Consider the following 27,187-nt stretch of genomic DNA (forward strand, 5'->3'; position numbering starts at 1 on the left):
ACTTTGCGCCGAAGAGCGGACGATTCTGCCCGTGAAAACGAACTTCAACACGTCAACACTGTGTAATACCGGAAATAGAGTGAAAGCTGGGTGTCATTCATCCAGTCTACAAAAAGGGCGCCAGGCTGGATTGCTCGAATTTTCGAGCCATCACATTCCTCAATGCCGTCTGCAAGATCATGTCCCAGATCCTGTTCTGCAGGCTTTTGCACCCTTTGCTACAAATTTCGTCGGCAGCTACCATGCTGGGTTTGTTAGAGGCAAACCCACCGTCGACCAAATGTTCACTCTACGGCAGATCCTCCAGAAGTGCCGAGAGCGCCAGATCCCTACGCACCACCGGTTCATCGACTTCAAGGCGGCCTACGACACCATAGACCGGAATGAGCTATGGAACATCATGCAGCAGTACCACTTTCATGGGAAGTTGATGCGGCTGTTAGAGGCTACCATGAACGGGGTGCAATACAAGGTGAGCGTGTCGAACTTGATGTCGGAATCATTCGAATCTGCGGGGAATCAGGGGTCCGAGGCACTGGTGACGGACTCTTCAGCATCGCCCTGGAAGATGTCGCTAAACGCGCGGGGCTAGACAACGACATCCGTGACACGATCCTTTAACGATCTCTCCAATTTCTTGGCTTCGCGGATGACATCGACATCATCGGCAAGACGGCAGCGAAGGTTGGTGAGGCGTACACCCGACTCAAACGCGAAGCAGCAATAATTGTATTATGAATCAATGCGACGAAGACGAAGTAACTATGCAGTAGGCTCAGTCCGCGATAGGGCCCATACTTTGGGGTTCACCGTCTGCTGAGATCTAGAAGACTTCAAGACCGCACGAAAGGTGAGATATATTGCACATTGATTCGCCCGATGGTCTTCTATGGACACGAGTCTTGGGCCCTTCGAGCGGAGGATGCAAACGCTCTGGGCGTGTTTGAGCGACGCATTCTACGGACCATCTTTGGCGGCGTGTTCGAGCATGCAGTTTGGAGGAGAAGGACGAACCACGAGCTTGCTGACGGTGGAGAAGGTAAGTAGGATACTATGGCTTGGGCATATCATGAAGATGCCGAACTCATGCCTCACCAAGAAGCGATTCCCAGTTCGGCATAATGCGCAGCGATGACACGGATGGGAGGCAGTAGACAGGGTCTGAGCATCATGGAGAACGATTGTTGACCGGGTCATGTCACATCGACGTGCTCTATTGTGAGCAGGCCAACAAGAGACAGTGAGAGAGAGGATGATTAAGACTTCAAATCAATTTCTTAATTTCAACTGTTTCAAAATGAATCCATCAAAAACACACTTTAAGCTAGGTACAATCATATATATTCTATATTCTTATGTTTTTCTATTCCCCACTGTTTCCATCTGCTTGCTCTCATCATTACGTTTACCTTCTTGCAGTTTCGTTCGCCTTGCCTTGGACTTTAGTTTTTTAGCCATCATTCTCAAATAAATCTGTTTGTACATTTTCCTTTTGCATGGAGTAAATGTATGGCCAAACAACATTACTTTTTTTATCACAATACATTAGCTTTCGGTTTTACTTTTCGATCTTTGCTCCTAGTTACGTGTAATGTTTACATGTTTTTTTTCCATAATAAGTGCGCTATTGCTTGGTTTTACATGTCCCTTTCATCTTCACCTGCATCAACGCCATATCTGCACCATCATGATCATTATCATCAGCCTGTCAGTTCTATTCATAATTTTTGTTTATTTATTTATTTATTTATTTGTGTATCTTCTCATTGTAAATTTGCAATTCGTTTCGCGTTTGGTTTACATCGTTCGATATTTGTTCTGCGTATCTTAGGTCCTTGAGCATTCATGTAGGGTCAATAAGAAAAGTATAAATCATTAATTTTCAAATAAGACGCAATGAATTGCCAAACACATTTCAATACTCATCATCTCCAGACCAATTATTTAAAGGGATAGTATCTTTTCATAGACCAACCATGGATATCGGACCGGTTGCTGGATCGGGATAGGTCCGTGATCTATTCCGGGCCAGGTTTGGCAAAAGATATCTAGATTGAGATAGATTCAGAATCCGTCCCTAGACCGCTATGGATATGGTTATATAAATTCGCGGGAAAGAGAATGAAAAGGAGGTACGCAGGAGAAGGAGATCAGAGGGCTAACTTCCTAATAAGGAGAACATTGCAGTTATTAAGGAGAACAAATATTGTTTTTAGTGGTGTTCAAGAAAGATTTGATTTTGACTAAAATATACCAAGATGCACATATTTTAATGCTAGTCTGATTCCGGATTGGTATCCGCTAGGGGTTGCGATCCAAGATAAATGTGATTTCGGTATCAGATCCATTTCAAATATTAGGGAGTAGCTACCAGGAACGGTTAAGGTTCGGGATCAGTGAAAAGACCGGTTCCAGATGCAGTGCCAGTGCTGGGATAAATGTTGTCAGCAGTTCCCTTACGCCCTTACAACGCAGGGCCTGGGCCAGATCAAACCCTTTGCGCTTGTGCTTGTGCGCCGAATTTAATCGATTGTCTAGAAACGTTCCTTTTTTTGAATTCCTATGCCTAAGCCCACCAAAATCAGTGTTTGGCGCACCACCTAATCTCCTCTCATTTACCGCTCAGGTCCTAGCCGTCCTAGCCGCCTAGATCAAAATGTTGATGTTGACGCGCAGTGCAAAATGGAGTTTCTAGGGGAACGGGAACATTCGTTTCAATTTGAATGAAATGAATTTCACGAGGTTTGGTAGAGCGGATACTAATTTTAATCATTTTTACGAACTTTGCCTGCCAGAATGAAACAATCACTCATGCTTGCAGATGTATACTTCAAGCTGAACTCAGAATTGTATCGTCTTCTTCGATTTGGAGCATCCTTGCAGTATTTTTTTATTTGCGCAATCTAAGCAATCACTGGATTTCATCATCATTCAAATAATTTCGATGAACTTATTTTGAAGCAAACGCCTAAGGGAGCTCTGGCCGGTCATTTCCTACAGGAGTATTTTGTAGTTTGCAGTTGTAGTCTACACACAGCATGGGACGGTGCGTGCAACGTTACAATTCGTACAAACTGTCCAGTTCTAAGGGTTAATTGTCATACTGGTAAATCAATCAAGGCTCTAAACTCGTTTTCATTATTCCTGGGTCGAATTTTCAACTATTTTTTTGCAGGATCACGTCCCTCGTTAAACTATGGCAAAACTGTTTATGCTGTCGGTATTGATAATTGTTCAATGAATGAATATCTCTTGTTTGGGTACAAACGACTAAATTCATAAGCTATATTTGTGCCAGAATATGGGAGCAATCTTTTGATCGATCAAAACAATTTTAATATTTTAATAAGCTAATTTTTTTTCCTTCTAGAATATGTTTCACACAGAATAATAATTGTTATTAAAAAAAAGAAATTAGTTTGAAACTTAATTGTCGTAATCGTTTAAATTTGTGTTGATACATTTCACACAAAAGTACGCATACTTTCCCATAGTTTGTGTTTGTGCCTTCGCTTGCATACAAGGTGAACTGGATTGGATCTTTTAATTAACCTCGAATGTTCCGACTATTTGACAAACTGTCCTTGTTTATCTGGCTTTTGCTGCAGGACTTCAAATTAGGGTAAAAAAAAGGTAATGCAAATTTTCATTCGTTTAACGCAGTGCGTTCTTTTTAGAACAAGCTGATTATCTTTATTGTCACAGATAATTGAATTCATGGATTGAATTCATTTGCCCAACCATTACCAGTACAGGTGTTTCCATTGTCCCGTCACTCCGTTCTTTACAGCATATATTTATCTCTTAGCCAATCGGTTAGTTGTATCAACTACACTTTCGCATACGGTAAAATTGTTTGGCAGAATAAATCACAAGATAATTTGTTCGCATAACACAACGAACACACGGCTTCCAAGAAGAGGCTGCACAAAAGTCGTACGAAACACGCCAAGTCATTCACCAATTCAGATTGCCTTGTTTTGATTCCATCCGATTCAAAACCAGAAACAATCGAATGCTTAAATGTTGGAATTTTGAATTAGTCCTCTCTTTCACGCTGGTTTTACAACACGCACACACGCACACGCACGCACTTCCTTAGGCACTTTTTTATTTCATTTAATTGTACTGACTCTCTCCAAACGAACCGTTTTGTACGCGTGTTCATGCATGTTTTTGCAACCGAACACTATATGTTGCGCAGTATTATTGATTGGAACTAAGCATATTGTAGGAAACTAAGCATATTTTTTTTTTGTTTTGCAAAACATACAGTCTGTCTCCGAGTTACGCGGTTCTCGTGACCGAGGCATAAGGAACGTGAAAGTTTAGGGAAGTTTTTTTTTAAATTAAATTACAAATTCAAAAACATTCAAAGAGTTTTAGCGTATTATCTAGCAAACGAAAAAGGATTGCATTCGTCATCTATTTACACGGTAATGCATCAATTTTACATTACAATTAACGCGTTCTTTCGCTGCTCCGAGCATGGCATGATGCGTACACGATCCAATATCTTTTTTTTTGCTTTTTGGCCGAATATCATTTCCTTCGCTATCTAGTGTGCATGTTTTAGATGTAATTGAAAACTTTTACGTAGATTCACAGAAAGGTTTTACAAGCATTTGAATTCGTTGAAAAATTTACCTTATCTTACACGCCAACAGTCAAACGAAAATGCAAATGCAATACGAATAATATTTCGTCGAACAAACAGAAAAAATCACTCTGATCAGCAATTGAGTAAGTTGTTGAATCTGTTTACTGCAATCAAAATGTACCCAAACTTTATAGATATCGCGGATAAACGCGGATTCGAGTCACGCTAACGTAGTACTTGGAACGCATAGGAGCGCGTAACTCGGGAACAGACTGTACTAATACTTTGTAATTGTTGTTTTTTTTTTCGCTTCACCGCGTCTGTGCGGGACACAATATAATTCTTTTCTATTTACATCTACAGTGTAATGTTATGGTAACCATCTGGCATCATACCACCTCAAACGCATCATTCTGCTTCTTGCTTCAACACAATCAACACAAAGAAAACAAAGTTTTCACTCACTTGCTGCTCTAAACAATTGAGGGGACATAGGCGTATCGCTAAATTTCATTACCAAGAGTCCTGTGAGATTAACAAATCTAAGCAAAACACACCACTTTCACTAATCATTTCTTCAAGCGAGCAAGAAGGGCGGGTCAAAATTCTTTGAAATAGATTACAAATGACAAATTTCGCAGCACGCGCTTTTTTCTGCCTAAAGTAATGAGGAAAAACGAAAAAATGTTGATGTCAAAATGATCAATCTCCAAAATTGGCTAATTGATTGTGTGTGTGTGTGAGTGTTTTAGAGCATTTTATTTAGAATAGCTAGTAATTGAAAACGATTTTTTCGACTATGTTTCTTTTCTATACTTTAGTTCTACTTCTTTTTATTATTTTTTTTTCGTATTTCTAAATGGAAGGCAATATTTTATCTTTTTTTTTTGTTCAAAGGGATTAATTAACAAATTGAAAGAAAAGAAAAAAAACCGGACACCTCGATCCTGTATGTTTAATGATACAACCGTATCTGTAAAACGTGCAACTTCCTGTCAAACCGAGACGGCTTTAACATAGCCGGTAGCTTTTAGAAAGGGTGTAATGGATGCGCTCTGTTGTAAAAGCCCTCAGGCTAATGAGCAAAATAGATATGAACAAAGCCAAATGATTAATAATGTTCAATAATATTTCAAAGCGCGCAAACGATTTTATGGGCGTGAAATTGTGGACTAAACTCTTACATTGGTGTTGGAAAACATTCCAGCAATAATGTACTATGTTGTGCTGACTGGATACATACATACTGTCTTGGGACAAAGTTGCCGTTAGATTTAGCCCGACATTCAGTAACTCAAACCGCTATGATAATTTAAAAAAAAATTCAAGGTAACTAGTACAAAAAATATAGATATATACAGATAGGAATATTTCGAACAGTAACCAACGTCTACCAAAAAGAAAGAAACATGCTCTCCGTACGTTTATTCTGTTTCGTAGCGGTGCAGCCTAGCTAGCCCGCCCGGTTTGACGCTGTTTACTTGCATCACGTCTGGTCAGTATCATTCCAATATGCGTTCAATCGCATCGCGTAAGAAGCCAAAGGGGCCGAAAGAAAGTCTTCCTTTTGTTTGTTTGAATATTCTCTTTTCAATCATTTTTAAGCTCAAAATATATACATACATGGGTAGGTACGGGATCAAATATCGCATTACGTAGTTAAGTTTAAGTTTAAGTACCGAAAGCCTGAACTGGGAATAATGCCAAATAATGCCCCGTTGGAATATACACTGGCATAACGGAATAGAAACCAACACACTCGCATACAAATATACATGTTTTCATGGTGCTTGGTTACGAAACCTAAGCGGCTGTTAAAATCTGCAGTTTTGCCTTACAGTAACTCATGCATTAAAAGAAACAGACAAATTTACAGGATGCTCAGGCGGTCACTATGACAGCCTTGTGCGTAATTGTCACCAAGCATCGCAACCCTGAGTCGGGAAGACAAAATTCGATAGTTTTTTTTTAGTCCATTTCAATCAAGCAGCAAAGTGAAAGAATGGCATACGAGGGTGTGTTTTATCGTTCGGATTCTGAAGCAGTCATCTTGTGGCAGGCGGTGTGGCATTTATAGCCTACTATCACTTCTGGAAAAAAAAGAGTAGAGCATCCAAACTGTCAGGTAATTCCTCAAGAACATGGGAATTGAAATGCAAATGCATCGCACACCACGTGCCGTGTACGGCGTAAAAAAAGTATATATCAAAGAAAATATATTGAATGTTTGAAAATGTTCGAAAAAATGCCCCTTTTGTGGTTTGCTAACAGCGAGAAGAAACTGTTTACATCGCAGCGTCTTTGAGCAGGGTCTGGCGGTGCATTCTGAGGTGCACTTACACTTTCCTGCAGTGTTTAGGACCATCAAGCAGCACCATAAATGCGAGGATGCGATCCTCTGTGCTAGCCCCCTTATGCTCAAAGACACGCGCACAAAGGACAAACAAAAAACGAACCAATCGAACTAATGATTGCAGTACTGAAGCATTGCAACCCTCTCTGGGGTGTTTTGTAAAGCATTTGGTAGTTATACATCCCAACGCGCTGTTTTCCAAACGGCCCGCTGGACAAACACTCTCGGCTCACCTGCTCGTAAGGCTGGCCCGGTAAGGTCAAGAAATCAATTATCTTACGTACGTTGTTTTTTGTTGTTGTTGTTTCTGTTCAGCGTTGTTTGAAATTTGTCCATTTTTTTTAATGCATACGTTACATGTTATGGTAATAAAGATCTCATATTTTTAAGCATACGTTTCAAGTTATAACTAGCATATACCATTTTCTAGACCGTGTTAAGGTGCTCATAGCCAAGAGCGAAACAGGGCGGCGATGCTATGATCAGCTCTCATATACCTTTGTCATCTTGTATTTGATCCATCAGTGAACCGCCGCTAATGGTGGTCAGCTCCGGCAGTAGTTTGAATCCGTCCACTGTTTCGCTCGACTTCTCACCGTACGGGTGGCCTATCGATCGCAGGAATAGGAACGCCAGCATCAGGAAGCTCGAGCCGAACAGGTCACCCAGCGCAGTCAGGTATGGGATAGCCGAGTTATCGGGATCGATTTTCCATTTCCACATCAAATGAATAATAATGTGCGCAATGTACAGCAGTAACATAATCTAAGAAAGGGCATGAAATACATTTGATCATCAATGGGTGGGGTATGAGTTGATATATAGGGTCACACACTATCTTACCTGGAGTGTGCTGACAAACAAGTAAGACAACACGAAGGGCGCACCGATGGTTGAGCGCGACATGTGAATGTAGTCTGCCACAAATATGAACAACACTTGACCGGGTATGGACATTGCGATTAGAATGCGCGCAGTTCTAGCGTAAGGGACTGAAAGCAAATAAATAATATAGGTTGAAGTTAAATATTGTTCTGCTCTTGTTCGCACAATTTTACTGGCGCTGTAAACTGCTCTTTCTGTATTCTGTTTGTACCTCCGTGAAACAGCGCCCGCCAGGGTAGCTCAAAAATCTTCGCGTGCGGCGGTATGATACCGATAATACTGCTCTGGTGAAGCATCGTGGATATTTTGCTTGCCTGCACCGACACCAGATTGCCGCCGATGCCGTTTATAATTGGCTGGAACACAACGAATCCATTGAATATGCCAACCGCCTTGTCTAGCACCAGGCCGCCCATGCTGGGGTAAGGAAATGCGGTACGGAAGTGGTTATTAGCATTGCTAGCCAAACTTTCTGTGACTGGAACATTACACACGAAAGGCTGCCCCGCCGTCAAACTTACCCACTAATAAATAAAGCAGACAGAACTGGCACCCATCCAGTAGAAAGCACAGATCGTGTATATTTGTTGCGATAAACGAGGAGCATCCAAAACGGCAGCAGGAACACATACACCGCAACCATGACGAACGTTACCCACAAGTGTGTATCTGGAAGGAAATGATTGATAAGCGAGAAGTGCGGCAGGATTAGGTAGATTGATTTATGGACACTGTCACCCGCTGTGGACCATTACCGATATGTTCGAAAAGTAGAGTGGCCATCGCGGCTAGCAACGATATCGAAACCACATCGCCAATCGATGCCGCCAAAGGTGTGGCCAGGTTATCAGGATTCATTGTTGTTCTACTTGAAATTAAAATCACAGCCACCAGCACGAAGTCTATTGCAATGGGAGGAGAGCACATGTGCGTGAACAGTTACTATTAGTAAACCAGGAAATGGGGGGGGGGGGGGGGAAAGGATTGGGGTTTTAGATATGTCATACCGAGTACAAAGCAGGAGCTAGTGGCAGTGAACATGGCCGAGGCGGTCAGCAACATAACGTGATCGAAGATGATGGTACCATTGATGATAGCTCCCACCACGACGGCAAACATGGACACGATGAAGGACGCAACCGTTGCCTGCACCTGCACCAGTGCGATGTTGCCGAGCACCATTTGGAAGATCTCACGCCGCCCGGACATGTTGCCCAGGTTCGCCTGTGTCGAGAGGCGCGACGCAAGACACATGTCCAGGTTACCCTTTAGTCCCAGTAACGATGGCACCAGGATGAATAGCTCCGATATATGAACGAATACCTTCCAGTTCTTTGTGTGGTGATCGCATGTAAAGGCCAAAATGAAAGAGGTTATACGGTGAAATCAAATCGGTTTGTCAATAATTAGTACCAACAAAAAAAGAAGATTAGTTTGCAGTTATACCCTCATTATTAACTCTTAATGATTGAGTTAGGAATAATGCAGCAAGTGTAAAAACAGTTAGCCGTAAGGTTTCCGAGTGAGATAGATTATACAATTGGGTTAATATTCACTCTTTCTTTGGCAGAAGTAATGCAGCAATGAGTAAACATGTCGGTATGTTAGAGTCTCAAATACATCAAAACTAATTTACATTTAAATATTAAAATTAAACCGTTATTTACAACAAAAAAATCTTCGCTTGCTTGTCATAACGACCTACGTGGCCAAACCCTCCTTATACAGATTTCTTCTTCGTTCTTGTCCAGGGAAAAAAGGGGTCCGGATAGGACCTATAAATATGACGATAAGGAGTTTCGGACGTGTAAGAAAACCGGAAAGGATGTGCAAAGAAGAAAAAGATAACGGTAAACAAATGGACGGAACCTCACCGCAATAGACAAAAAAACACTGGAGATAACGACGGATAAACCCACATAGTGGAAATTTCCATGCGCTTGTTTTCCAAAGGCCTGTCTAAACATGGTCGAATCGAATTTGCAGAGCTAATTCTATTGATAACTATCTCTTTCCTGCACATCCATCAACTGTAGCTCACACACAAAAATCCCACCACAACCATAATACCCTACCGCACAAGTGTTAAAAAGATAAATAAATAAAGAATGTTAAACTGAACAACTCTATGGTAGTGGCAGAGTGTTTAAAATGAATGACTTGTTGAGCTGCACTTAAATTGTTAGGTCATAAGCTAACTGACGAATTTTGTCCGCAAAAAAATCAAACAATTTCTTAATAGATTTGGAATTCAAATGCGCAACTACCATTTTTTTTTTTGTAATCATTTTCATTGAATCTTACCATTTTGTTTTGAATAAAATGATACTTCTTAAGAAATTGATAAGAATTACACAATTAATATTTGTAACCGCCAATATGACATTAACTTACATCGTATAAAACTAACACAAGTTAATTCTTATTCACCAAATTCATGATGAGCAATTTCTTCTGATCGATCGATCATTAGAACACCTACCAAATCTTTGCCAACACTAGTAGCTGCTCTGCACAATCTGCAAATGTTGCAGATGTGTTACGCTAAGAATTATTCAAAACGACGGTTTCCCAAATAAATATAAAAAACTAAGGCTGCATAGCTAACGCTTCTCGGTAATGACTGGCCTACTGAAAAGAAAAGGTATTTAGTCGTTAGAATATAATTTACCTCCACATGACCTAGTATGATTCCAGCTCCGATGGTACCTACGCCGGCGACAAAGAACGGTATTGCGATCTGAAGTGTCATGTACCACCACTTCTCTTGGCGAATGTCCGCACCGTGGCCATCGTCTCCACCGTTATCTGCGCTCGCTCCAGGCGCTCCCGCAATACCGCCGCAGGAAATCGCGCACTTTTGATCAAGAGGCCTTCCATCACTGACTTCATCCACCAGACTTCCGGAGCAGCCGGTACCGCCATCACCGCCGCTGCGGTGATCGACCCGGTCCGGCTCGGAAGAAGCAATTGATGTAGTTATTATCGAGCTTAGCGATCCTGTCGTGGATGCGGGTAGTGTAGCAATTTTACCCTTGCCATCACCTGGCGAAGTGGGAATATAAACAAGGAAAATACGTCAAAACAAAAGAAAACGAACACTATAGGAATCGTTATGCACCGCCACTTGAAGATTATATCGCTTAATGACTACTAATATATATGAATAGATATACATGGAGTATGTGTGGCCTGGTTACAAGGCTGCACAATAGTTCTTCGGGGACGTACGAAGCTATAGGGGTGTACACAGCTAAGGTAAAATGTGATACCTTCGCGGAACAGGAATATAATTATCAACGCATGCCGATTAAAACACCATTAGAAAGATCATTTTTGTATTATTTGATCCACCCCATGTCATGCTTGTACCTGTGTCTCAGAATTTGAATGTTGTCTCGAGATCTGCCATTTACAAATTCTCAGACCCGTTTGTATCTTCTGTTTCTATTCCTACACGGTTGGTCTCATGGACCCAGTAATTGTCTCTTGATCTTGATCTGTCAAGGTTTCGCCAGTTTGAGGTGAAGAGCTGGCGCCCTTGGTTCGATTAACCCCACACTACGGGCCTGCATATTACCATTTTCCTCTGCTGCCACATACTGTACCCGCACATGTGTTTCTGTTGACTTATCATCTTGTAACCGCTATTCATATATCTTGGCAAGATCGCATCTGAGTAGTCATCAATTAATAAACACTAAACAAAAGTAAAACTAAAACTTGAACATTTGATCTCCATGTCCATGTAAACTTTGAATAGTCGAAAGAACAAGAAGAGCAAACGTGTCCTCTTATGTTGTCATACTTGTATAACGAGCAACTGTTCCATTTGTTCAGGATGACTACAGCGGAAGCTTGGTACTGTAACGCTTTTCCAGTTGTGTGATAATGGTGTCACGCGGGGCGTCCAACGAGCGAACAACGTGAGACAAGCAAAAGTGAGGGCTCAAGAGCGTAAAATAAGAGCTTTTAGTCTTACTTGGGGACCCACGGGAACCCAGGAAAATCAGCCCAATGCTAGACACAAACACATACTGGAATTAACTATTGTACTCTCGAGTTTTCTAGAAAATGTTATAGAATAATATGTTGAATTAATTTCCTAAGTAAGTGAGAATTTGAATATTCCTGGTATCATCCAAAATCGCAAGATGGTGAACGCTTAAGGAAATAGTAGGAACAGGTACGTTAAAACATACTGCAGCTAAGAGGAGCGGTCAATCGAGCTCAACATGTGAAGAGTACTCAAATACGGATCTATTTAGCGATGTAAACAATGCAATGAGGCAATATGCGTCAAAGATGTTTCTTAGCTGCCTTGTAGGAACTCATAAACTCCCTGGATACAGACGATCGGGGTTTACGCATTTCCCACGGATGGTGAATTCCCGACAAGCAAATTTGAGCGGGTTGTGTGCTTGCGGGGGTTTTTTTTAAATACGCAAGCAGGGGTTTTGCATTCGAGTGCGAGCAAAGTGGGTGCTACATACAGATGGGTTTATCCCTAACAATGTGACAATCGCGCTTGTAGAGACAAATTATAAGTCCGTTGACGCTTGGATGCACGATCGTTTGATGGTGTGAGTGTGTATGTCATTGAGTGTTGTTGCGTAGCGTTCGACGTAAGTTGACGAATATCGTGCTTTATAACAGTTCTGAGCTGATTTGTATGCAATGAACGAAGCAAAAAAAAAAAATGAATTCAATCGCCGTTCGCAGATGGTTTATGGTGGTGTAGATGAAAAGGTACAGTGTAAAATAATGCTACGACTTGTCAAAACTTTGACTCAATATGGCCTTGTGAGGAGGAGCTATAAGCTCACCTGTACACCCATAATGCTGATAACAGACAACAGAGATGTCAGACATGCGGCCCACGAGCTGTGTGCGACCCTGGAGGTTCGAGGCTGCTGGCGGGCTTTTGAATGGGGCTTAAATATTGTTTCTAATTTTTATTTGATTAATAAAACATTCAATCAATTTTAAGGTCGAGCAAAATAATCTTTATCTTCAGTAAAACCCTGTTTGAAAAATCCTGTTTATCCAATAAGGAACTATAGATTCGAAGTTTATATATAGAAGGGGTATTCATATATGTACAGGAGAAAAAATATCTATCTTGTTTATACAGAGTTTTTTTTTATATATGATAAAACATCACGATCGACTCTTATGCCAAACGCAGCAGATGACAGTCCAATTGAGCAATGAGCGTATCAAGCTCGTGCGTCGGTAAGTGCATACTTCCGCGTATAAACGCGCTTAGCGCTAGATTTTGTCAGCCAAATGAGATTTTTTCCCATTTAATTAACTGCTTACGAAACCATTTTCGTAAATTCGATGCGCACCACTTTTTGCACCACGCTAATGTTTCAGGCAGCATTTAAACCCTCGTGATCAAATGAGTTTGACATTGCTGACACACAACAGCTCATCAACGGTTTCTACCAATACATGCATAGGTACCGAGATGGCCTTAGAGATATATCTAATGAAATAAAACCCCGGCTTTGGTCAATCTCGATTAAAGCCTGCAGTGCAAAATTCGAGTGCCTCAATTGCTATTTGCAAACGTACAAAGTCAGTTATTAGTACAAGAACATGAAATGTTATTCACTAGATACTGGATACAGTTTTGATTTTGTGCAGCTGTTGAAACAATTTTCGTAGTTGCTTTATTTATTTTTCTATAGCGAGATATACACGCAGACAAAGCGTGATTACTATATAATTTGTATAGAATCAACTTTTGGATCACAACTGATCTACACTGTCATCTGGTCTGGTCTCTTATTGCAAGCGTAAAGCAAATCCGCACTAGTTGTGGTAAAATATGCACTAAAAATGCAACTGTTTCCAGCTGTTATGAATCACATTGAATAGGCAAGAATTAAGACAAATAATTTGGTTTATAATTCGTAATAAATTAAAAAGAGCTTATGTTACGTTTCTTCAGTTCTTAGTTCCCGTGGTATCAAGGAATAATACTAATTTTCGAATGATAAGCTGAGATACCGGAAATTCCACTAAGAGCAAATCTTCGTTTAGTAGGGTATACATGGAGTATTTGACAAGTATGATTATACTTGTATGATCATAGGAGTAACCCTACAGACACCGTAATGCTACTCTTGATGTCTAAAATTCTAAATTGGAAAGCAATGTCGAAATATCCATGTCTAAAATTAATTAACGTATCTCATACGTGAAATAAAAAAAAAGTTATTAGTTCACGACGCTTCGCCTACATTCAAAAAGAAACCGCTCCGTACCAAACGTAAACCTTGTAACTAACTACTGTTTTATTTGATTTTTGCATTCAAGATTTTCAGTTATTTAGTTATTTAGTTTAATACTGCGTTAGTTGTTTTAAATTTCGAGTTGGTTGGAAAGCCTGTTCTGCACAGTCATCACAGCGAGTTGATACAAATGCAGGAAATGAGTTAGACCAAAGGCACAGTAAGTGGAATGTTATTTCAAAGATACTACAGGTGCCTGCTCCATTTTTTCCACGGGTCATAACTTTGTAACACTTGGTTCTATTATCTCTTCAAGTAGCAGACCTGATTAAGAGTCTAACTGTTAATGTCTGGTGATTAAAGCGGTGATAATTTTTAGTTCGCCAAGCCTTAGCCACATTGTTCGTAAACGGAACGCGTGTAATATCGGCAGTATCAGCAACTGGGCAAAGCGTAGTATCTCGGACAAAGTGTTAACACCGGCTATTATAAAGTTTTATCTTGCGGTTTCTTTTGTAGGGATTGTAGCACACTGGATTGTACACTGGCGATGTGTTGGGAAAATAAGCTTTGAATGATTCATAATTCAAAGGTCATAAAAAGGTAAATCAATGCAAAATGTTTACATTAATATATATAATTTTGATGTATATATAATTTGTGTTATACATATGTATGTATATATGTTTTTAAATGCATTTTTTTATATTGTAATGTACTTTAGATTTCATTTGAAAATATAACTTTCTATTCAGCTGCAATAAGACTGTTGCAGCATTTTAACGTAATACCGCAATTTACAGAGGATGGAGTCGTGGATGTAGTAGTAGATGAAGAAAAGATCAAAGAAAGGTAACCGAAAGCTACAGAGACATAGGAAGTGGAAAAGATGGTAAAATTTATAAAACTCACCGGTTGACCCGTAAATTGTAAACGGTCTATAGCTATCATCATCGATACGATAGAATTCGGTGGCACCGCGAGTGTCGATTTGTATCCCGTGGTCGAAATCATCCCGAAAAGTATGACCCGTGTCTAGCGCAATGGCTGCGAGCGACTGAGGGATGGCCACCGTCTCCGCGTTTGAAATACTCGATCGCTGACTCTCATTTCTGGAACTGAATGGGACTGGGCCTTGACTGTCTAGCAGCATTATGTTCATCGTATCACACGCAGTTACATTATCCCGATGGAGAGTTGGTCCCGTCACTACGTCACTAGTATCTTGTTTCACTGTATCCCTTGGCTTCATGTTTTAGTTTCTTGTGCTCGTGTTGTTTCCGATGTAAAAAGTGTGTTTCGTGCGGGAATGCTTTACATTCGAGATATTAGATGGATGCAGATTTCGCCCGAAGTGAACACCGCTTAACACTGTATTTTGGACGTTGCCGTTGTGGGTTGGTTTTATAGTGATTTTTAGTGGGTTAATTCGGGCGGCTGATCAGTAGTAAGAACAAAGAGTGAAAGTTGATAGTGCTTGTACGATATACTAAGAAGCAAACGCAGATCACTGCCACTTGTGTTCCTCTCACTTCGGGGAAAGGATTCTGCGAGTAGACTATTTAAATGACACTAGGACCAAAGTTGTGGCTATATAATTTGACCGTCGGTTGGTTTCCTTTCTATTGAGAAATGTTCCCTTTGTTTGAGTTTGTATCTTCCTCTTTTCCGGTTAAGTTTGTGTGCTAGGCGTTTAGCTTAGCGTATATATGCTGCTTACGGAACATTCATTTCACAGCTAGTTCACTGTGTGCCTCTTTACCGGCGCGGGAGCTTGTTCCAAACCCACGTGACAAACACGCTCATATTCTATGCAATACAGGGGTGCGCAGGATCGAACTCCAGAATGAATTAGATGCGTGCTTTTGCGGAACTGCTACGACCGTCTTTGGACACTGTTTTCTTTTTGCCACAGATATGTTTTGTGGTGTATCACCCTGATCGCTTAACCAGGATGCACTATGTGACAAAAATGGTCCACAACGCGGTCATATCCGCAAATTGTTTCTTCGAAGGTTTTGCCACTTGTCGATGCCGGACGATATGATATGCTAGTGTGAGATGAGACAGAGACATAGTCAGTGAGCAGATTGCTGCTGATATATTACGAAACGTAATCCGTGACTGAAACTCCGTGAAAATCAGAGACTCAATGGCACAAGACAGATTATAGCTAAATTTAGAGTACATTAGTATGTAGTGGTATGTAGTATGTTTATGTAGCATTGATAACAAACAGTAGTACTGATTGAAGGCATGCTTTCAAAGGTGATTGGTAAATCAACGGATCTCACTCTAAGCCGAAAATTCGCCTGCATTTGGTAACTGAAGTAAATCACCGCGGTTGTGCATACGCGATAGATAACAAGAAATGCCAGTGTGAGCACACAGGTATTAAATTGTCTTAGACGGAACTTGGAGAATAACATACGAGTTTGCTGCTAGATACAGTAATCGGTGATTGATTGAATTGATTGTGAATATTTAAAAAAAATCCGTCACAAGGTATTTTTAGGAGAGCCTTCGTTTGTTGGTTACGTTGATGGAAGCGGAATTTTACATTGTTATCAATTCAGATTCGTTCAATCTGTGGTCTTTCCTGGCGAATATCCTTACTAACGTAAAAATTGTTTATAGGAAACGAAATGCACCACACAATCAACTAGCGGAGAAACTAATTATGTACGTTGACTCGTAGAACGAACACCTGTTCTGGTCTGCTGTGTACTTATTTACTACCGTTCGAAACTTTTTGTTTATATCACTGGCTCGTTGCTCTATCGCGAGAGAGATAAAATCACAACCAAATCGAAAATAACTAAAACACAACTGTTCGCTTTTTTTACCGAAGATCATGTGTAATGAGACATGAAAACACTTACGAACAAAGCACCCTATTGTAAATGCTTATATGTCTGGGGTGAGACAGATTCGCAAACTCGACGCGAGCAAACTGGCATTGTAGGGGAAAATGAATGCCAACCTTGTGATAATCGCTGATGTTATGGAAGGTCTCACGCTTCCAGAGCAGGAACAAGTCCCCTTTGACAGCGATAAACAGGAGAAAAAGAGAGAGAAAATGCCACAATCTGTTTCACTTGCTACTACACGCGGGTGAAAGAGAATTCTGACAAGCTTTCGAGCTTGCATCCCAAGCAGCTTTCGAGAGAGATGTTCGCTCTTTTTCTCCCGTGATTATACAACGCAAGCGGCAATGGAGAGATATATTTCTCCCAGGTCCCTTCCCCTTGACACCAATGCTCTCCGATCAAGCTAACCCTTTCGCACACACATGTTAAATTATTCCTACGCAATCATCATCGCTCACATATAAGAAATTGTGTATGTAATTATGTTTACGTCCGAATGCAGCTGTCATGGAATGTTTCCACACGAGTGGGAAGCACACGGCGCCAAACGCTTTAGAGCTTTGTACGCTGAGTTTTGAGAGCGCCGACTGCCCAAACGTAACAAAATTAGATAAGACGGGGTTTCATTGATCTTTTGTGTCAGTTCTAAACTTAAACGTAACTGTTCAGCCATAAAGTGTAAGAATAACCCAAGCAGGCCAGAGCAGTAGAGTTTTTGAATTTTTAGTGGAAAAATTAACGGTGTTCAGAAAGCTTTAATAAATTTAATACAATAATTTGTTTCTTCTCGAAATATTTTTGTATATCGTAATAGATGGACATGAATTGAGGATTTTAAATAAATTTTTGAAACTTGTTATTTTATTCTACATGTTTTTATGGGTGGGCGTAAAAGCTCCGATTAGATTAGATTATTTTTTGTCATGAAAATATTTAATGGGATTATTTTTTGAGTTTTTCGCTTAATTAAATTATAAACCGGTTGAAATAGGCCGTCGCTAAAGTAATGGTACATATATCGGTCAAAGCCAAATACCAAAATTTAACGAGCAAATCATTGCACCACGAATACCAAATATAAGCCTAAGAGACCGCTTACCGACAAACCATCCGCTTATGGTGCTATTAGATTTAGTAGATGGAATTCGAATCGGTATGTCACAACTGGTACGGCCACATTCTGAACTGGTTAAGGGCTCTTGCCGGCTATCTAAACTGTTCAAACTTCAGTAGCGAGCATGTCGAACTGCGCTTTGTACGGCGTTCGAGACTGATGAGTTAGATGGATCAGTTCTCCGTCACTTGCCGGCAATGGAGTATCTCAGAAGGAAGAAATTAAGGTAATGTTGACACACGGGTGTATAGCTCTTTCACAACGTATGAACTTAACAGTTGGCAAGTTTGACGAGAATTGCTCGTTTTGAATGCTACGATTGAAAATCTGACAGTTCGTAGCGTTCACGCAATCCGTAGCTGTGAACATAGCACGATTTTTTTTCGTTTACAAGCAAATGAAACAACTCCTCCTTCATCGAACTCGTGAACTGTTAAGTTATTCTGTTGTGAAAGGTTTCTTGCCGGGATACTTCAAGTGAGGACAATTTACAGGAGTAAACTGCACGAATATCTGGGAAAACAGATCATGAAAATCAGATACAATCCAACGAAGCTGAACAAGGGTCTCGTTGGTAGTGTATATTATGAATGTGGTCGTTATATGCTAATGTTGACTGATGTAAAAGTATTAAAAGTATTCTTTCGACTTTAAGATACTCCATAATACACAATCACTAATGAGCGAGAGAAGTAAATTGCTTAAGATTTATCAGGACAAAAAAACAAGTTGCCCACGTCAGTAGTAGAAGGCCTACGCATAGAAATTCAACATATAATTTAAAAAAATGGAAGGAAAAAAGTTGAAAAAATACTATTATAACAATTTTTAGATATTAGATCGATCAAATAGTCTAAAGAAAGAATGAAAAGAGCAGTGCAAAAAGAACTTCGTTAAAAAAAAACAGTGTAAACCTTAACAGTAACAAGGAAAAATAGAAAAGTATCAGAATAGTAGTGCGATTTTCCAGAACGCAGCATAACAATGTAATGTGAACAAGAGAAATAACTAAGCAGCCGTATTTAAAAATGAAGGCTGGGATGATCCATGCGAGTATGATGATTTCAATGTGGAGATGGTATGTCGAATGCTTAAGGAAATAATACAGCACGGAAAATTATTCAGTAATGTATAAAATAGTATTATTGCAGGAGAGATATTACTGCATGGACTAGATAAATGGGAGTAGGATATGGAAGAACAGGAGCAATATGTACTCCTCTGCAAAAGGATACTATCCGAATTTATTCTGAGGGAAAATATAGATACTCCTATCCAACTGCTGTCCGGTTGAGTATTAACCTATTCCTACCCTTAGCAAACCCGATGGCATCATATAGTCAAATAGGTGAGTGGTGGACATAACAGCAAACTGGAGTCCCCGTGCTAGGCGGAGATAACTCGCAGCCTCAACTCAACACGTATTCTCTAAGGGCTACCAGTATCTATCAGAAATGCATAGCCGATTTAGATGAGCCTCTAGTATCAAGAAAACACTCATGAAACTAGAGCGAAAGGTAGAGCGCTTAATAAACGAAAATACTCAACTGTACAATAAATCCACTCTCACCACGGTGTTGGGTGGTTGAATGGAATGAAGACAAGTAACAGTACATAACAGCAATGCATACCGAATAATGTAATAACGGCAACAAGGATGGAGATCTATTTAAAACAAACCATACTAATGAAAAGGTCCTTTTACTATAGGATGAATAATTTGATAAATGACTTAACAACAAGTTTAACGAATATTTAGAGGCTCCACGAACATTTATTCATTAGTTGACAAATAACAAGGTACCCATAACCGACGGAATTGCGACAGGACTAGATGAAAATAGAGGTAGTAGTAGTAGTAATAGTAGCATTAGTATAACACGAAACTTACCTAATGTTGTCTAATAATCTAATAGCGAATGGATGCCTTGTGATCTATGTACTAGAAGGGATATAGATTGAACAGCAATACCGCTTATAAAATCCTTCCTAGTCCTTGAAGAGCAACTTGCTTCTCACGGAGGATTCCGTAATGGAATTTAATCAGACTAGAATTTACTTTTTGCCAAATACTTTTCAACCTCGCTCTAGAGATGGACATATAAGACACCAAAGTAGAGACTTCAAGATCCATGTTCTATATGCCAATCGTGATGCTGGTTTACGCTAAATATGTTGACATCATTGGTTTGTGGCTCTTCGATGTAGCTAAAGCCTACCATGAGATCGAGCAGGGGAAAAAGAACCTCGGATTGCAGATCAAAGAGACAATACCTAATTGATGGTGGAATCACCAGCGACACCCATGAAAAAAATCCGATGTACATGTGTTTACTTAGGCGTTTGATTAACAATGATGATGTACGGACACGTGACCACACTTTCCAAGTCATCCAAGATTGCATATGTCTCGGATAAAAAATCAGCATGGAAGCTGAGTTGCTCAAAAATCTAGGCTGCCTATGTATCATACCTCTATCATACCAATACTGTCGACTTATGCCTTTGGGACATCTGATCCAGATCTGACGAAACTCTCTTATACGCGTTCGAGAGGAAGATGCTCAAATGCTGGTTTGGCCTCGTATATGTAGAAGGACAATGGAGAAACCACTACAACGAGCTGAACGCCGATGTAACGGTCATGCAGAGTATCAACTGCAGCGTATCTAACTGCGCCAGGCCCCACTGGTCTGGTGATATTATACCATGGGCCCGAATGACCCAGCAGGTAAGGTAGTAGTCCCAAATTACTGTGGCGTAGTGACAAGATGGCGTGGAGGCGTGCGATATTAAGGCAGAGATAACAGATTGACAGAAGACGCATGACAGTTTCGGTCCCTTTGGTAGCAGGCCCAAGCTTAGTCATATGTGGGTATATTTTACGGTAGAACTGAAAATCAATGAATAAACAAAAAAACGGGTTCATTATCTTCTTATCAGCCAGATTGCAATAGTATGTCTATTTACATTTTGTATTGCTTTTTTTTTAAAGGTTTTTAAATGTTGTTTTTGAAAGAAAATTTGATATTTTACAAGTAGTTGGCTAAAAATCTACGAGTTAAATGTGGTCAAGATTACTGCAATACAATTTAACGCAGCCTGAAATGGCAACAAATATTGAAAAGAAATCAGTGCTGCAAACTGTAAAGTATTTGATCACGTCGTTCAATGCTAGATAAAGTCTGGTCCTATTTGATTTTCGTTATTATGTTATCAATAATGGTACATTCCATTCGCATCAATCGTGCCAGGTGTACCGTATGGCAAAGGCTACATCTGTTGAGTGCGGGGATTCTTTAAACGTGAAGATTTCACAAATAGACAGCGTATTGGCAAATGAGCACAAATGTTGATAAGATAGTTCACTCAATAACTGATAGGTAGGTGAAGCACTTTCGATAATGATATCTTCTTGTTTGAACCTCGCCTTGATTGCATGCATTCAACCAGCGTTAACCGATAGTAATAGCAAATTTACAACCCGTTTTTTTCATGAGCGCATGTATAAAAAATCGATTGCTACTGATTATCACATCAATCACCGCAGCTTCCTGCACATGGAGCTAATTTAGTACTAGTAAAGGTTGATGGTACGATATATTACCTTACCTTTCGTAGGGTGACTCCTAATCACTAACTTTTGTGCATTTGATTTGATTTTTGTGCGTTAAACAAACAACGGAATTATTTTCTGCGGAACTCATTTAATTTCAGTTCTGCGTTTAATTCAATTCTTTCTACCATTTTTTCAGTAAGGTTATGCGTTATCAAAATTTCGGAACATCCAGGTAAAGGTGAAACACATCCGGGGGTAGGACGAGGAAAGCACCTGAATTCTGTCAAAAGAGGATACGCGGTAGCGCATCAAGATATGCACCGGAAAGGAACAATCTTGCACCCTCATGGAGAAAAACTGGCTAAATTAGAGTAATACCTAAATTTATTCTCTCCAGGTGCTATACTGTTCCTGTTGCCATGCATTTGCGGGTGCTCATGTATTCCCGCTCCCTCCTATCACAGCTTCGAGGACCTACCTTAACAAGTCCCAACACAGATGAAGCTTAAATGATAATCGATGCAATAAAAAGTCGAAAGCCACCAGGCTTAACTGGTCTGATTTATAGATGCCGTGTGTGTTTGTGTGTTTGACAGAAATTTTCTTATAGAATATGTGCTGGTTGAACGTCTGAAATAGCCATGTTGTGTTTAAGCATTGCTCTTTTGGCGCGCGGGCTGTATTAGGCTTGCGAGTCGACCGCTGGATTAAAAATCAAAATCCATTTTTTGACTGATTGCGATTGACTTTTCGCTAATGTCTATCGCACTAAACTAAACACTAAACAAATAAACCATAACAGCAATACAACAATACAATACACCGATCCGACGGTTCCGCTGGCTGAGAAATCTACAGTAGCATCATACGATAGTTTCTTTGGACCAGTGCTGTTCAACCTTTTTAGGATCGCGGACCTTGACTTTGACTTTTAAAATACATTTGCCCACATGCATTGAGGGCATCCATTTTGTAGACTTAGTAAACAGTGTTTGATAAAAAATATGTTTAAAACTTATTCTACATCTGCTGGTAGAAAATTTAACCATAATTGTGGGAAAAAAAATTGCACATGCATGTCGTAAAACGCTTTTCTTTTTTCAAACATATTTTTTTCTCAGACCACGTCTGTTAACGCCAAGGACCACAGGTTGGAGACCACTGCCTTAGACTACCAAACTATGTCTCAATCTTAACCGGTCAGGCAAAAGCTATGCTTCACATAGTTCTACGATGGAATAGGAATAACGGCTTACTTAAACGGGGGGATGGGGGCAGGTGGTTCGAAATGCTTCACTTGGCACTTGGCGCGCACAAGGCTATCTGTGAGACTGGCATCAAAGTCCTATCGGTCACAGGGTCACAATCGTTCACGGAACCCCACATGGATTTAATAGTTCTCGGGTATCATCGTTTTCTCGCTAACACTTCAGCGTTTGCACTTACAACACTCACAACCCTTAGGACCTCCACCCCGTGTACCTCGTAAACCTAGTGAATTCCTGGCCACAAAGGTGTTCGGGGAAATAAAATAGCGCATCGATTACGCTTACGTATTTGAAACACTCGAGCCACCCACAGTTATCTGTTATTTATGTCCAGTCTGTAGCTATTTCGCTTCTTTGATGTAGATATCATTGGTAGACACATTCTCATCCCATGCCACATATATTATATTATGCCCGAAATGCTCCGAATACATTCCATTACACGGAAATATCTAATTCTTGTCCCGCACACAAATACTCCACTTTACGTTAGAACAAAACAGTTAATAACAATTATAAGTCTAATGTTAAATTAACCAACTATTAACCAACCAACAGCAATAAGGGTAAATGGAAGTAGGAAATGTCTGAATAGAAGAAGAAAAAGATAGACTTTAATACCTTGTTCACGGATGACGAATTTATTCGTCATAGCCTTCTCTGTGCATTAGTCACTGCGTTCGACATGCGTTCGTCATGACAAGCGCGCTGTAGAATGTACCGCTAGATCGAATGCATGGCTTTAAGATAATGTTCCTGATTTATTCATGTCAGTGAGTTTAGGATTTCAGAAACTATATATTGAAAGAAACGGCCGGTGTTGTAATCGCTCGTCAACAAGGTATTAGGTAGGTTAGTCTTAAGTTATTATATAAAGAGATGAATAATATTTTAAAGGCTTAAATGCTCTATAAAAAAAAGCCAAATGCAAAAATATTTAAAAAGGAGATAATTGAAACGAACGGAAACAAAAGCGTCCTTGTACTATTACCAACATTTTTCTTTGCGTTGTGTTTAAGAACTCGTTCCTTTATGAAAAGTTAGGTTATAAAATATTTAGCAAACAAGAAATGCGGCAGTTTCAGGCTACGTTCATTTTTCCAAACCTTTGTGAAATCGTCCACTCAGGGCTATATCAAACAATTGCAATCCCCGTCAGTTTTTTTGACTTCATTGCAATTTGCTCCTGCGAGCAGCAGACACATGTGACCATAGAGTGACTTACCTGAAAAATTGTATTAATAATCCTTATTTGTCACTCGTGTAGCGTTCATTGTTGATTGCAGTTGATTCACTCGGAATTGTGCGTACCGACTCTTAATATCAAAGGAGTCAATTACATAAGTCACAAACACGATGGAAAATAATTGCACTAAAAGGCGATTGAGCTAAATTACGATGCTTCCCGTGCACTAAAATGTGAATGTTTTACAAATTTCTGCAGACACAGCACTACTGGTAACAATATTTCACTGCCCGGTATTTGCTCGTGGCTCATAAATGCAACAAAGAGATTTTTTTGTGTATCCTGTAAACCCAGGGGGAATTGGTATTCCCCCTGTTTTATTTTACTGTCTCCAGTTGAGAGCAGCTACCTTTAGCTCGTGGTGGGTTTCACGCCTGTTTTATTGCAACGTTTGATTCAGACAGACATTCTTTTTGCTTGCCTCGAAAACATCACCAAACACACGCTTGCTGCAGGGCAATCAATATGAACGAAGAGATTTGCCAACACTTGTAATATTAATTGGTTCTACACATCCCATACATTGAAATGTTAAAAACAAACTTTCCTCAACCTTTTCGGTTTTCTTTTACTTGCGACCGGAATTTTGCAAAGGGAACCCGCGGATGTGAGGGTGTTGTGTGCTCTCCCGAGGGCAATTAGTTCACATTTTCATACGCGTCTAAGAGTCCCCAAAAATAGTTAGGGAGTGAAATACCGAAAAAAGACGACGAGCAGCGACAAATGACACAATCTTCACATAGTGTTATTTTTCCTAGATCCCCCGGAGCGAAATTATAAGCTCTATCACAAACTTAGGCTGTTGGTTGAATGAGCTAGACAGTGGAACAGTTTGCTCATGCGCGGTATTATACAGTACTAGACATTTATTTAACTGCATCCGCGTTTCTGTGCAAACTAAGAAATCGGTTCCTTGTGCCTTGGACTGTGATGTGACGAACAATCTCTCAATATGCTCGTGTATTTTTTTTTTATTTTTTTTGGTTTTGTAGCACTGTTGCACCGCAGAGTTCAAAGCGGTGAAATCGATCTTAGCTCGTGGAGGGCGCCTTTTTCAGTGTGCTGCCGAAGGCTGTTACCAAGCCACACGCAAAACGGGAGTCTTTGCAACGCACACCATTGAAGCCATTAATGTGCGCGCTCTTGGAACGGTTCGGTTTTGCTATTTTGCTTCTTCGCGCTGTATTTGTAACTGAATACACGTGTCTGTCTTGTAGTGCGAGTGGTGGAGTTTTTTTTTTTGTCATTATCACCCTCTTTTCGGCGTCAAATCTGTTTCCACCGTGACCGGTAGTGCATGTGCACTGGAAAAGGCAATGGTGAATATTGATTGTCCGATCGGTTCGGATCCGCTTAGACCTACGGTGGCATTGGTCATCGCGCGGCACTGTCATTATGCGGTTTAACGTGCTGTTCAGCACGAGACATGCATCGCTGATGGTTTCACCGGCTGTTGTGGTTTCTAAGAATAATACAAGTGTGGTTTTTGAACGGGCAGTGTGGCGTGCTATTACACGTGCTGCACCATGGCACACAGCTGTACCGCACTGCTGATCAGGGTATGTGTGTGTGTGTGTATGCGAGCGCGGGAATTAGAAGCAAAGTGCGCTGTATAGGCACTGCTACATTCTTCTTACGATGGCACGAGAAACGTATATGTCCAGGGAACCAAATTAACACGCTTGCTCGTTCTAGCGAACAGTCCACGGTACCTAGCAGAGCGAGAAAGCATGTTCATTTTGTTTTCTGGGCGAGGGAAATACACTGAAACGCTCGCGTGCGCGTGTAAGCAGGAAAGGTATAGAAATCAGAGCAATAAAAATTAAATTGAAGGTTTCTTTAGCGTAGCGCGATATTGTTTTTTGGGTTATAATAACGTCTTCTACATTTGTAGCGTTATAATTGGACTCATGTTCACTATTAACCGTGTCAAAGCATTACCGCCTGTGCGTAACGAATACGTTGAATGCGAAAGGTTGAGATTCGTGAGGGTGAAGCATATTATTTTATCCGAAACTAATGAATTGGACAAAGATTAATCGAAGCGATCATTGGCTTAAAATTTAAGGAAAAGAATCTTAGAACGGACATAAAGAATATTATAGCACTGTAAAACCGTGCGTCATATTCTGTATGCCAAAGGCTTGTTGAACCCAGGAAAGTCCTGTCAGCTTTATGTGGTATTTTTCTGTCAAATTACGCTTGACAATTCAAAACTGGGAATCGGAATTCGACATGCTCATTTCCGATTTGTTCTCGGGAGGATTTTTTCCCCACTGTCAAAGTGTGTAGTTTGATTTGAATTTGTTGGTGGTGTTTAATAATAGAAAAAAAAGCCTGCATAGCCATGAATATTTACTCGCATGCGATAGAGCTAAATAATCAGTAAATTATGCAAAGTTAAAAAAAACTAACAGACCAACTATTCTTCGGCTATTGCACGTGTAGACAAAAGCTAGAATTGCAAGGGCTCAGGACGAGCTCGCCAACTGCTTTCAGTTTGTTTAGCGCTCGTAAACTTCCTATGTTTGTTTAGCAGGGTGTAACAGTGGGCATGGGATTCTTGCTTATTCTACGATGTTTCGTGTCGTTTTTTCCTTGATCGTTTAGAAAGTGGTGCTGCAGCGAAAAAAGAGCCTCGAACGGTATCCTTGAAGAGCTGCCCAACAATCAGTGTCCAATCGACAAACGACAACGACCAATTTCAGCAATGCTCCGGTATTTGTCCTCCAAACTTTTTTTTTTTTGCTTTACATTGTATACGTACCTGGCAAGACACAGCAGCATCAAAATAAACCGTAGCAAAATACATAAAACTTTTATAACAATCACGAACACATGTTACAAGCGTGCGCCAGTGGGGTTTGGCGATCAAATTTAATGTTTTGTTTGGTGTTTTGTTTGCAAGTGTTTTTTTTTCTGTACGGCCAAGAGACGCATATGTAAGGTGTGACAGTGACAGACATCTGCGAGGTGTATAGAAACAAGCAAGCGGACTTGTATGAAGCTAACCCTGTCACTGGCAACCAAAAAAAAAAAAAAAACATCAA

At 40.3% G+C, this 27,187-nt stretch overlaps 1 protein-coding gene and 1 long non-coding RNA gene across 7 annotated transcripts; one reads left to right on the forward strand and one right to left on the reverse strand.

The window, feature by feature from the left end:
* Positions 1–1,318: 1,318 nt before the first annotated feature.
* On the reverse strand, positions 1,319–27,048 carry LOC1272442 (solute carrier family 41 member 1). 6 transcript variants are annotated; one of them, XM_061641771.1, is made up of 9 exons: positions 26,905–27,048; positions 14,993–16,131; positions 10,510–10,883; positions 8,846–9,170; positions 8,594–8,740; positions 8,360–8,507; positions 8,050–8,255; positions 7,797–7,945; positions 1,319–7,718 (listed from the first exon to the last, which is right to left on the reverse strand). In XM_061641771.1, the coding sequence occupies exons 2-9, from the start codon at positions 15,330–15,332 to the stop codon at positions 7,443–7,445; spliced, it is 1,965 nt and encodes a 654-aa protein (XP_061497755.1). In that variant the 5' UTR covers positions 15,333–16,131; positions 26,905–27,048; the 3' UTR covers positions 1,319–7,442. The 6 variants fall into 6 exon arrangements, with proteins under 6 accessions (XP_061497755.1, XP_061497798.1, XP_061497609.1 ...); XM_061641814.1 differs by lacking the exon at positions 26,905–27,048 and adding an exon at positions 24,117–25,681; XM_061641625.1 differs by lacking the exon at positions 26,905–27,048 and adding an exon at positions 16,963–17,102.
* Positions 21,522–22,190, forward strand: LOC133391151 (uncharacterized). Its single transcript, XR_009764636.1, has 2 exons — positions 21,522–21,657; positions 21,820–22,190. It is a non-coding gene; the product is annotated as an uncharacterized LOC133391151 (long non-coding RNA).
* Positions 27,049–27,187: the final 139 nt, after the last annotated feature.

Source organism: Anopheles gambiae, chromosome X (genome assembly GCF_943734735.2).
Source record: "Anopheles gambiae chromosome X, idAnoGambNW_F1_1, whole genome shotgun sequence".
Taxonomy (NCBI): domain Eukaryota; kingdom Metazoa; phylum Arthropoda; class Insecta; order Diptera; family Culicidae; genus Anopheles; species Anopheles gambiae.

Coding starts and splice junctions, on each gene's coding strand:
- LOC1272442 (XM_061641771.1), bottom strand. CDS start 15,332: ATGAAGCCAAGGGATACAGTGAAACAAGATACTAGTGACGTAGTGACG. Junction 10,884..14,992: donor TACAATTTACGGGTCAACCG/GTGAGTTTTATA, acceptor CCACTTCGCCAG/GTGATGGCAAGGGTAAAATT. Junction 9,171..10,509: donor TCATACTAGGTCATGTGGAG/GTAAATTATATT, acceptor CACCACACAAAG/AACTGGAAGGTATTCGTTCA.